Raw genomic sequence first — 13,512 nt, 5'->3', positions numbered from 1 at the left:
GCGATCTTCCAAAAAGGCAGTCTCCACCTGAATATATATGTATATATATATATATATATATATATATATATACATACATACACACAAGGTAGAGAGAGAGAGAGAGAGAGAGAGCGGCAAGGCAAACACAGCTCCTTCTACGGATTTGCCAGTCCTGTCCTGTCCAGCGACAATTGTTGTAAGCATGTGGGAAATCACTGAGATATAGATTTTCTGATTTGAGATTACGAGATTTTTAAATTGTTGATCTTGTAAAATACACCACCTACCTTGACTTGATTATTTCTTTCTTAAATAACCATACACAATAAAATTAAAGACTATGAGCAATGACGAATGGAGATAACTTTAAAGTTAGGAAAGTGATAAAAGACATAACAGAAAATACGTAACTTCTAAAAATGAGTATCTTACTATAAAATAACTTTTTACCACTTCACTTTGTTGTATGACAGTGTGTGTGTATGTATACATACATACATACATACTATAAAAAACATCCGGAAGGTGGTGCTCCACACATCTGTCCCTGGCTGAACAAAGGCTTCGTCTTCACGTTGCTGCTTCCTGAGGACAACTTATCACAGGAAGCAGCCACTTCGCACCTTCCACTCCCAAGCCTGGTTTACCCAAGGACCTCCTAGGTGACCTACATGTCCCCCTCGAGCAAGCCCAGCGACTCACCCCCCTGTCACGGCCTGATAAACCTGACACTCCAACCTGCGGAAGCAAGCACCGCCCTGGATGTAGCCGCTGAATAAAAGGGGGACATTCTCCATACCTCGGCAGAAGGAGCCCAGCTTGCATGCACTCACCTTGCAGCGAATAAAGCCGAAAGCCAAGACCACTTTCATTATCCGCCTTAAGTCTATATTTCGTGTCGCTCACACATACATACATACATACATACATACATATATATATATATATATATATATATATATATATATGCATATATATATATATGGGAGAGAGAAAGAGACATGGACTACTCTACCAAGTATGTAAAGCTCTATGAATTTTCATCGTCCTCACCGCAAGCATGTATCGACTGAACCCCAAAATCCTGGATTATATATATATATATATATATATATATATATATATATATATATATATATATATGTGTGTGTGTGTGTGTGTGTGTGTGTGTGTGTGTGTGTGTGTGTGTGTGTGTCTGTATAACATAGGCCTTGTCTTTGGGCTGTCAGACCAAGAAGTCAGTAGACGGATTGGTCTGGAAGCAGGAGCCATGAACTCAATCAACAAGAGCATTTAGAGATGTCGGTGCCTATGCAGCAGGACCAAGCTGGGTGTCTTCAAGGCCTTGATACTGCCAATTTTGTTGTATGGAAGCAAAACCTAGACGCTATCCAATGCCTTGGAGACTCGTCTCGATGCCTTTTGGAACAAGTCCCTACACCGGATTATGGAGTACAGTAGGCAGGACCATGTGTCCAACTAACAGCTACACCGTGAGACCGGCATGGGACCTGTTACTTGCATAATCCGGGATCGCTATATGGGCACCTAGCTCGTTTCCCTGTGGATGACTCTGCCCATCAGGTTGTCTCTTTGCAATCCTGGGCGGAGGAAGCACGTGGACATGGCTTGGGCAGCTCGATGGTATCGCGAAGAGAGAAATGGGCCGGAGGCCTGCCAAGAGGTTCGCCATGAGGAACCACCATGGATCGGAGGGAAGGGTAGATCCAGCTATGCGCCCCTCGGCGTTAGCTCCCCGATGATGATGATATATATGAATATACATATATATATATATATATATATATATATATATATATTTATATATACACACACACACAAACACACACACACAACACACACACACACACATATATATATATGTATATATATATAATACGTGAATATAAATACTTTATATCTACGTGTATATATATGTATATACGTGTATATAAATGTATACACATACATATATACATACAAACATTCATACACACACACACACACACACACACACACACACACACACAGTTGTTTTGTCTTGTACTATGTAAGCACTATATATACGCACACACACACACACACACACACACACACACATATATATATATATGTATATATAAACTCGAATGCATTTTTTCCTTTTGATATATAGCATATTTCCCTCCCTGTCTTGTCTGTTTGCAAGACGAAGGATTTTCTCTTTTGTGTTCACTCCATTTGCCTTGCATTCACGTTAACTATTTCTGGGTTGAGATTATCATTCACTTTGCGTTTGTTGGGGGGTGGGGGGGATTCAAATGAATGGTTTGTAATAAATTAACTTTCAAAAGAGTGCATTTCGTCTCATGCCATCTTTTGTTGAATATCAGTCTTTCTTGTGGAATTTCAAATTCAACTTCATATCGTGAATTTGTAGATCTTGCACATGTGGAAGACAGCAAAACTATGGACAGAGAAGCTGCACAGATTAATTTATTTATCTTTATTGGAAAGCAGTGTCAATGCACGGTCAGTGTCATCAAAATATAAATGTCAAACTTACATCTATTACAAGCAACGATTACGTTTTGTCATTAGCATCAATCATTATATAAAACGTCATTGTATATTTATTGTCCTATTTTATTTATATTATTTTTATTTTCTTTAGTGTCAGTACTCAGTACCATTCAAAAAGGCTGCGCCAAGACTAGTGAGGTTAATAATATATATATATATATATATATATATAATATATGATATATATAAATAAAATATGTATATATATGTATATATATATATATATATATATATATAAATATAATATATGATATATATATATATAAATAAAATATGTATACATATGTATATATATATTTATATATATATATATATATATATATATATATATATATATATATATATATCATTATTACCATTCAAAGGGGCTGCGTCAAATACTAGTGAGGTTAATAGTATATATATATATATTAAGTATTTATATATATATCTTTTTTATAAGAGATTAATACCATGATTGGCTTATTTATAAGACAATCCTTTGTCATTCATTGGTTACAACAGTTTAAATTTTCAAAAGAAACATAGATATCAACATAATCGATTTAGTACAAACATGAACATATCAAAATGGGAAAAATGATTCAGTGAAAGCCACAGGTAAGCCCTGCTTTGTCTTTTGGTTATTCACCGATTATTTCCGGTATGAAAATAAATGTGGAAAATAAATGTGGAAAGAATTTATGGTTCAACTTTTTGTACTATACTGAAGGACGATTTTTAAACCATTAGCATGAAAGAGCTCACGATTGTTCTCCCTCTAATCAAAGATGATAAAGATATTTGTATTAATATACTGTACGCAAATCTTTCCTTGTTGGTAAAGATTTACTTGGAAAACTCTGTTATGATTTCAAAGACTTTGTTCGCGAGTAGCTGGGCTGTCTCGTCCGACATCTGGTCAGTTGCGTAGCTGATTAAATACTTGCAACTGCCTCGGAAGGTAAACATCTGGTGGAAATTCATGTATATAAACTTGTGGGCGGCACTGAACTGAAGGAGATTGGTCATCTGCACATGCTTACCAGTTCCTGGGATGACCTTGGTGAAATCCCCGAGGTTGCTGAAGCCATAATCTCGTATCAGCGCGGGAGAGCCTACGTAGAATTCCTTGGGATCCACCTTTGGCATGACCATCCTGCGAACAACCTCCTGCTGCAGGACCCCTCCCGACTTGACCTGAGCTCCGACTTCCCGGTGGAGGTCTGCGGCGTACTCCCAAAAGCGTTGTCGCGTGTCTTTGTGCGTGCGCGTGACGCTGGCAATGGTGCGGACGTGGAGACCCAGCGCGTGGAGGGGCCGTCGCTCCATGTATCTGCGGAGGTCCGCTGCCAGATTGACGCTGATGTCGTGGTACTCGTCGTCAACGCCCGCGTCCCTGAGCATCTCCACCATGGCAGTGTTGATCGCGGCCTGTATCCCCGAGCCGAAGGAGACGCCCGCCTTCTTGCAACGATCGGCGAATGCGTCGTGTATCTTCCCCTCCAAGTGGTTGATGATGTACTTGGTCTCGGGCTTGGCGACGCTCGGCCGAGGAAAGGCTTTGTGGAGGGTGGGTGCCTTGTTCGCCCTCAGGACCTCGGCCTTCAGTCCTTCCAGGCGCTCCGGGTCCTCCAGGAGCTGCTTTCGAATGACCTCGTCCTTTGCCACGATCTCTTCGTTGGACAGGAAGATCCCAAGGGGCTTGTCGTCGACCTGGCGTCCATCGAGGATTGTGTTGAGGATGTCGAGGAAACCCTGGCTGAGGTGGGCGATGGACATGCCATCGCCTATGGCATGATGGGTGCAGGTCATGAAGTTGTACTGGTAGGGGTAAGCTGCCTGGAGTTCGGGCATCGGACAAGGCTCGTGGGCGTCGGCGGGCACCAGGCGAGACTTCCAGATGGCCCCGTCCCTCTCGAAGCCTTCGTCCCACATGGAATTGACCACGTCCAGTGTATCCGTCCCTCTTTCAAGGACCTGAAAGGAGTTATGAGAAATATAAACTAGGATAGAGAAGTGTAACAAATGAGAGCAAAAAGCAAATTATAAATATATATATATTGGTATCTAAATAAGCCATCTAAGTAGTTTTACTAACCTTAAAGTTGATGTCGAGGTCGTCTCGCTTCTTCCACCAAAGCCTTCCATTCCTTTCACTTATACAAACTTGATATATCGGTGTTTTCCTAAGTACGAAGAGAAAACGTGACACTCAAACTTTGCCAACGATAATTGCATGTCTCTCACAGAGGAAATAGAGAATCGTTACACTATATCATATTAAAACGAATAGATAAAAGTGAGTGGAGAACAAGAATGAAAAACAGGTAAATGGCCGTAATGATCAGAATCGCAAGCAGCAAGCGGCTACAACCCGACCCTACCTCTGCAGCTGGAACAGAGCTTCTTCGACGTCCTCGACCCTGAGCGGCGCCGATGAGTTCAGGGTCATGGCAGGACTAGCGAAGCGCGCCCCCGCATCGTGCCCAGTCACAAACATCACCTGAGTGTCGTCCACGGGCCACAGCCACTCCGCCTCCTCCTGGTAATGGGTCTTGAAGGCGTGGGCCGTCCTGGGAAAGAGAGGAAGAGGGTGTACTATGGGTTGATAGATTTGTTTATTTACTGAAAAATTTCAGCTGCGTCAACATCTAAGGTCATTAGCGGCATATACAAAATATAGCAATAGGTTGGGGCATGGGGGTGACGTCCCCAGGTTTGTTTGTGGATTTCTAAGGTTCGGATTCACTAACACACTTAACATGGTAAAATCGCTGGTAGCTACAATTACGATCGTAAACAGGCAACAGTTGTATTCAGCAATAACTTGCCATTGGAGATATTATGGTAAATATTAACAATGGTCAAAAGTCCGCTGGTAACATCAGGAAAGACGGTGTCATCATGTTTTTCTCGTCCAAAAATGAATATTTAAACAATGCTTTATGTGATTAGTATGTGATTAGTATGGTGGCAAATGCGTACTACGACTTGGACGTGGCGAAAAAAAAAAAAAAAAAAAAAAAAAATCACATGTAACTAGCAAGAATAAAATCCACACAATTATCGTTGAATTATAGATAGACATATGCCTAGTCTAGAATGAATGGAAGGGGTAGATGAGTGAACCCTTCTTCTCTGACATAATTATTACAAATTCTCTCTCTCTCTCTCTCTCTCTCTCTCTCTCTCTCTCTCTCTCTCTCTATATATATATATATATATATATATATATATATATAAACTAACTTACTGATACATCAACAGTCAATAGCAACGTTAAAGGAGTATAGCAATCATGTCTGTCGGCACTTTGGCAAAGGACAAAATTGTAAACCGCATGTGCTAGAATGAGTGATATATTTCCTTTATTTGACGATAGATGTTTGGACAGTTTGGACAGGTTCTTTGTATGACAATGAGGAGGAATAATTGAATAAATGAGTAAAAAAAAAAAAAAAAAAAAAAAAAAATCTGGACTGTGACTTTAGTTTACAGTAAACAGTATATTAATATATGTCTTGTTATTGGTCACAATTAATACGATAAATGATTTCCTTTTTACATGTACAAGGACACACACACATAATATGTATATACATATGTATTTATATATTCATTTATATATTACATATACATAAATATATTTATTTATTTATTTATTTATTTATTTATATATTACATACACACACACACACACACACACACACACACACACACACACACACACACACACACATATATATATATATATATATATATCATGGCGAGAAAACGACAAGTGTTAGCGCGCAGAACTGCGGTTGATTAGGAATGGCATCCAGTCAGGCAAGGGTGACACTACCAAATAACCTCTTAATAGTGAATTGTATGTATATATATCATATTATATATACACATATATATATATATATATATATATATATATATTCACATAAACACACATACACACACATACATATATATTTGTAGATATACATACATACATACACACACACACACATATATATATATATATATATATATATATGTATAGATACATATTCATATATTTCTATATATGTTTTGTAAATATTCATATATACATTTATTTATGTATAAATACATATATATGTGAGTATGTATATATACTCTGTAAGTATGTATATATATACTCTGTAAGTATGTATATATATACACTCACAAATAATATGTATATATCTATACATATTTCTGTATGTATATATGCATATATATAAAACATCATTGTTACTAAAGGCATACCTGTTGCGTGTGACTCTCGCCGTGGAGGTGTTCCGCGAAGACACTTGGCTGAGATCGCTATGCGTGGCGCTCTTTGAGCCACGTGCCGCCCCCGCCCCTGCCAGGGCGGCCGTGTGGCGAAGGCGGGCGTGAGAGACCAGGGCTTGGGCTGTCCGCGTCAGGAGGGCGCTTGGGATCTGAGGCATTCTGACGAGAGAGAGTGATGAATGAATAAGTAGATAGATAGAAAGGTGAGGGACTTCCAGAAATGAATATCACATTTCAAACATAGCAATAGATGTGTAAACATTGCGATGAAGTGGGTTGGAACAGACAGCTAATACTGTAATATACAATGCCATGCGAGAGCGTAGATTATGTGAGTAAAAACATGTCTTCAGATAAACACTTTTTAGGTATTTTTCACGAAAACAGAAGTTGCTGGCACAGCAAAGCAAAAAGACAAAATATAATGAAAATGAAAATAATAATCGTTACCTTCTTTTTTTTAAGTAATATGTAGAACTAAATTTATATATACGATTTCCTAACTTGGAAAGACGTGGAGTAACTATCGGCTGCCTACGCGTGTCCATTTATATATCTCTCAAAGAGGGGCGGGGTTGCTACATCCATTTCAAAATAAATTTTCTCTTACGGATCCCAAGGGAGTTCTTATATTTTTTCTTATGCTTAATGTTTATTTGTCTGTTTGTTCATGTTATAACTAATGGCTCATTTTCAAATAAAAGAAAATGTTGCAACAAAAACAAATGAATGTCAATCTGGAGAAAGGCCTTTGCTTTCAGGGTTTTTTCAACATAATGATAATGCAATATAAGATATTGTACTTCTGATTAACTTCATAAAAAAACGTTCAAGGTTTTTAGGTGAATATCGATCTGGAAACGGTCTTGGTTTTCATTTTTCAACATAATGATAATTCAAGATAACATATTGTACTTCTGATAAAATCAATAATCATGAAAAAAGGTTGAACATTTGATAAGTGATAGCGAAAGCGAGAGAGAAAGAAAAAAATTTAGCGAAATATTTGAAAAGATTTCCTTCATAATGAATATTACTTAGCTATAAATCAATTCAGTGTTATAAGCTGAATATTATTGATGATAGTAACAATACCACAAAAAAGTTGACAGTGACGTTAATGGCAATAATGGTGACTATTTAACAAAGTAAAATTCAGGAGAATTAGTTTATCCGTATCATCTCGAAGAAAGATGACATAGTTGCTAGGGTTACACACACACACACACACACACACACACACACACACACACACACACACACACACACACACGCACACACACACACACACACACACATACATGAGCACACACACACACACACAACACACACAGTTTTATTGTTACTGAAGCCTCTCTTTCGTTTATACTATGGAATTCTACTATATTCTTTTCTAAACATTTGTGAACTAAGAAACCTACCCCTAATTCTTGCTTGCTACTCTGAGGTTTACCTCTCCAATACAGCACGTGTCCATCATTTAGTATCTTCTGTTCTTTGCCTAGTCTTCTAACCTCACAGAGTCCTACAACATCCCATCTAATGAAAGAGAGTTCCTCAAGTAATGCTAGTAAGTCGGATTCCGTTCTCATTGTCCTGATATTATATGTGCAACGGTTCATCAACGTGGGGCGGTCTGTTCTTGGCCGGGGATTCTTAGCACCCTCTGCTCTGTAGCTATACTGATCGCCGCCGTAACCAGGGGCTCCATCGCCTCCGGGGAATGAGGGCCGTTGCTCTGTTTGTGCAGTCGAGGTTTTTGAATGTGAGGTAGACAGTCGAGTTACCTCCCACCTACTGGCCTTGGGAGGGGGAGTATTTTAGCCGGGATGCTGCTGATAAGCCCCTCCATTTATATATATATATATATGTATATATATAAATGTATATATATATAAGTATGATATATCTATAAATGTATAAATCCTATGGCCCTGTTTAGTGTAGACTTATGAGCAGCAACACACGGGCCTGCTCACTACACCAGGGTATACTCCCGTGAGCATGGGCTTGGGTATCAGAAGTGCGTATATGTGTGATTGTATTTTTGTACACTGATTTTATTTATGCGTATGTGCGCCTAGTCCAGACATAGTTGTTTACCCGCAAATTCCCTAATTACTACGCATATGTTCATTTTCGTGCACATGCGCATGAAAGCATACGCCTTTACAATGCTCCTATGACTTTTACATTATGCACAACTACACCCATGCGCATGCATACACATATATAAACATGCGCGTGCTTCATGTGCACATGCATATGTATGTACTCACCCACACTTATGCGCACGCATTCATGCGCACATACCTTGTATACATACTTATGACTATGAATACCCATATAAATATACATATAGATTCATGCACACAAACATACATATATATACACACATACATACATATATATACTCATACACACATATATGTACATATATACATTTATATACATATTCATACATATGTACACCTACATATACATATATATCCACATACATACCATACATATATCCATATACATACTCGTATACATATATACACACATACATACTCGTATACATACATACACACATATATACATACATCCATATATACATACACACATAACTACCCATACATATATACATACATACATACACCCACATACATACACAAACACTTATACTTATACACATATATACGCACCTCCACAGAAACATATATGTACATACACATGCACATACTCGTACATACATATGCATTAATATAGAACTACCCATATGAATATATACGCATATACGCACATATATACATATCTACGTATATATTGCTTCTCTTTCATATACACACACAAGGATACGTACACGCAATTTTGCATACATCAACGCACCGCCGTGTATACGCACTCATACGTCTGCAAGAGCGCACATACGCACTCCAATATAATGAGCCCGGGCATTATAATATGCATAAATTGTAGGCTTGCAGCATAGGGCTGGGGGAAGGCGGATGATATGGGAGAGGAGGATATAGGACGGTGTTGGAATGGGTAAGGATGGGTTTAGGGTTAGAGGAAGTTAGAAAGGTGATTTTGTATCTGGCAGTTTTTCGGAGAGGTGTCGCATTTCTTAGCAGTTGCTAAACCTACCGGCCTGCGCCCTCGGCCGACCGCGGCGACGGGTCGCGGGGTCCGCGTCTGGCACTCGATTGAGGTGCAATCGCTTGAATTACGCTTTGTTAATACATAACTTATCTGGTGGGACTTCCGTCGGATGGCTGATTATATATGTCGTTTTAAGGTAATCATGTTTAGACCTACCTGATTTTGTGATGTACTGTACTTACATACTGGCGGTTTGGCTCTCCCGAAGGGAATATATTTGAGGGGATTTTTTTCCCTTTTTTTACCGTTGATTCTACTTGCTGTGGCACTCTCGATGAGCATTGGGACCTTATGATCTTATTTAGCACGTTGATGAGACCTAGCATTCCTAGTTGGCACTTTGTGGCATCCTTTTTAGTTTAAAAGGGCCACGTATGCATGGTCTATATTGAATTTTATAGAATTGTGAGACGTTTGGATGAGTTATTATTATTATTTTGGTTGGAATATAGGCTCAACATATTCACGAATCTTACTATATTATGCAGCACTTTCACAGATCACTTCTCACTCGTAATTTTTAGCACTTCTTATCACTGATCTAACCACGACACCTCTCTTACTCATTGACAGATACTCCATCCATATACTCACACACACACATATATATATATATATATATATATATATATATATATATATACAAACACGCACACACACGCGCAAGTACGAAAACACTCACACACACACACACACACACACACACACACACACACACACACACACATGCATGAGCACAGACATACACACGCACACACACAACACACACACACACACACACACACACACACACACACACACACACACACATGTATATGTAAATATATGTGTAAACATGTACGTGTGTGTTTTTTATTGTGTTTGTGTCCTTATATATATATATTTATATATATACATATATATAAATACATATATATGTGGCCCAATGGTTAGAGCACTGGACTCTCGTGGTCCCGAGTTGAATTCCCCGTCGCGGCGGTCGTAAAAATGCCTGCACTCTGACCGCTCGCTCGAACCCGCTCTCACGACGAGAAAACAACATATCGTAGGGGAAGTCACCGCCGTGACACGAGTGTTGATTAGGAAGGGCATCCGGTCAGGCAAGGGTGACGGTGACATATAACCTCTCAATAGTGAATTGAGAAAGACCTATGCCCTGCAGTGGAATGAATGGCTGTAAAAAAAAAGAAAACAAAAATATATACATATACACATATACATATATACATGCATACTTAAACGTATACATGGAAACATATGAGTACATACATACATACATACATATATACATATATACACACATACACACATACATACATATATATATATATAAATATATACTTATATATATGCATATATACATACACACACACACACACACACACACACACACACACACACACACACACACACATATATATATATATACACATATATACACACATATATATTTTTCTCTCCCTCCCTCCCTCTCTCTCCCTCTCGCTCTCTCTCTCTCTCTCTCTCGCTTTCTTTACCTCCCTCCCTCCTTCCCTCCCTCTCTCTTCTTCTCCCCCCCCCCCCTCTCTCTCTCTCTCTCTGTGTCTCCCTCCCTCCCTCTCTCTCTCCCCTTCCCTTTCTCTATTGCCTTTCCTCCCTCCCTCTCTCTCTCTTCTTTCCCCCCTCCCTCTTTCAGTCTCTCTTTAAATATCTTTATCTCTCGCTCTCTCCTCCCCACTCTCTCTATCTCCCCCCCCCCCCCCGTCTCTCAAAATAGAATGAAGCTTTATCAGTACCTTTTTTCTAGATCCCGAAAAATATGCAAGTTCTGAACATGCGTAAGCATAAACTGATTAACAGATAGGAATTCCCAACCGACCTCTCTTAACTGCAGCCGCCTCCCCTTTCCTCCCTCTCCCCCTCCCCCTTCCTCTCCAGTCAACTCATTTTCCCTAAAAAGATATGTTAGATATGCATCATTATCTTCTTCAAGTTTCTTTATAGGATTTTCGTATCTAGATGAGTCAAATGTCCCGTGTGACCATTTACATTATGTTAGCAACTTGCATTTAGCATTTATTTCGAATTCAGTCCAAATAGGTCGTTTATTACGGTTGATTTAGTAGAGAGAGAGAGAGAGAGAGAGAGAGAGAGAGAGAGAGAGAGAGAGAGAGAGAGAGAGAGAGAGAGAGAGAGAGAGAGAGAGAGAGAGAGAGAGAGAGAGGAACAATTAAACAAGGTTTCATACCACGGGCATGGACTCCTTTCCCAACTTCGATTGGCCGAATATCTCTTTATCAAATAAGTATATAATATTTATCTGATTGACCTGTTTTGCACTCCACTAAAAAAGGGCTCTGTCAGTGATATCATTCTTTCTTTAAATAATGTCTTTTAGCCTTGACAGACAGCACTTAAGTTCAATATATTGCTCAGGGTTCATGCAATTCATCGCAGAACCATCTATCGGGCAGAGGAGTACCTTTCGGCAAATACCCATTGGTTTTACAATTACCACACCTTGAGATGATCTGTTCCCTTATGGCCGTCTTATCTTAAAAGGAACACAATCATACTGAAGCCAGTTGACGCTCATGAGTATCAGTGAGGATTTCCAAACTGATTAATATTAGGTGTTGTGTCATCATTATGTCGAGTCATTGTACGGTAAGATAGCTGTTTTATTGTACAGGAAATTAGCTGATTGTACTTGCTGTCATAAGCGCATGTTTATGGGTATTATTTTCGTATAAGTAACAATGAGAGGAGTGTTTTTTCTCCTGTTGATTCTTGCAGGGCTTCGTTTTACTTTTCATACGGTCCCGTGTTTGCGTTTGATGGTACTGTGGCAAAATTTCCTTTCGTAAGCCGGTTCTGTTCAAGGTATGAACAAAAATGTATGTTAACTAGTGCTTATAATGCCTAAAATCATAGGCTTGATTTGATTTAATGTCCAAAAGCCTTTACTTGGAATATGTATATATATTTTACAATAATTTTCAGCATTTACAAGTGGGAGCTTCGTGATTATCAAGATCTGACCAAAACAACGCCGGGTTGAGCAGAACACAAAGCCATGTCAAGGCCTTTTAATTCTGCTGCTTTGTTACGGGATATTACAAAGGACATCTATATACATATATTATATATACATACATATATACATATATTCATATATACATATATACATATATACATATATATACATATATATATGTATATGCATATATATACATCTCTCTCTCTCTCTCTCTCTCTCTCTCTCTCTCTCTCTCTCTCTCTCTATATATATATATATATATATATATATATATATGCTCATTTGATACGTGAGCATATGTACATATATATATTTATATATATACATACATGTGTGTATATATATATATACACACATATATATGCATATATATATATATGTATACTTACACATATGTATATATATATATGTATGAATATATATGTATATATATGTATGTACTATGTTTTTATGTATGTGTGGAATTCATGTCTAACAAATTTAAGTAGAACAACGAATGGAAGTACAGGAAAACACTTGAATATGCCGAAGAC

At 38.4% G+C, this 13,512-nt stretch overlaps 1 protein-coding gene across 1 annotated transcript; it reads right to left on the bottom strand.

The window, feature by feature from the left end:
• Window positions 1–2,904: 2,904 nt before the first annotated feature.
• LOC125044413 lies at window positions 2,905–7,325 on the bottom strand. The gene is made up of 5 exons (XM_047641070.1): window positions 7,267–7,325; window positions 6,790–6,975; window positions 4,911–5,099; window positions 4,625–4,712; window positions 2,905–4,503 (listed from the first exon to the last, which is right to left on the bottom strand). Exons 2-5 carry the CDS (start codon window positions 6,972–6,974, stop codon window positions 3,373–3,375), a joined length of 1,593 nt encoding a protein of 530 aa, XP_047497026.1. The 5' UTR covers window position 6,975; window positions 7,267–7,325; the 3' UTR covers window positions 2,905–3,372.
• Window positions 7,326–13,512: the final 6,187 nt, after the last annotated feature.

The sequence above is a fragment of the Penaeus chinensis genome, chromosome 35 (assembly GCF_019202785.1).
Source record: "Penaeus chinensis breed Huanghai No. 1 chromosome 35, ASM1920278v2, whole genome shotgun sequence".
NCBI lineage: Eukaryota > Metazoa > Arthropoda > Malacostraca > Decapoda > Penaeidae > Penaeus > Penaeus chinensis.
This window is presented reverse-complemented; position numbering and strand designations above follow the sequence as displayed.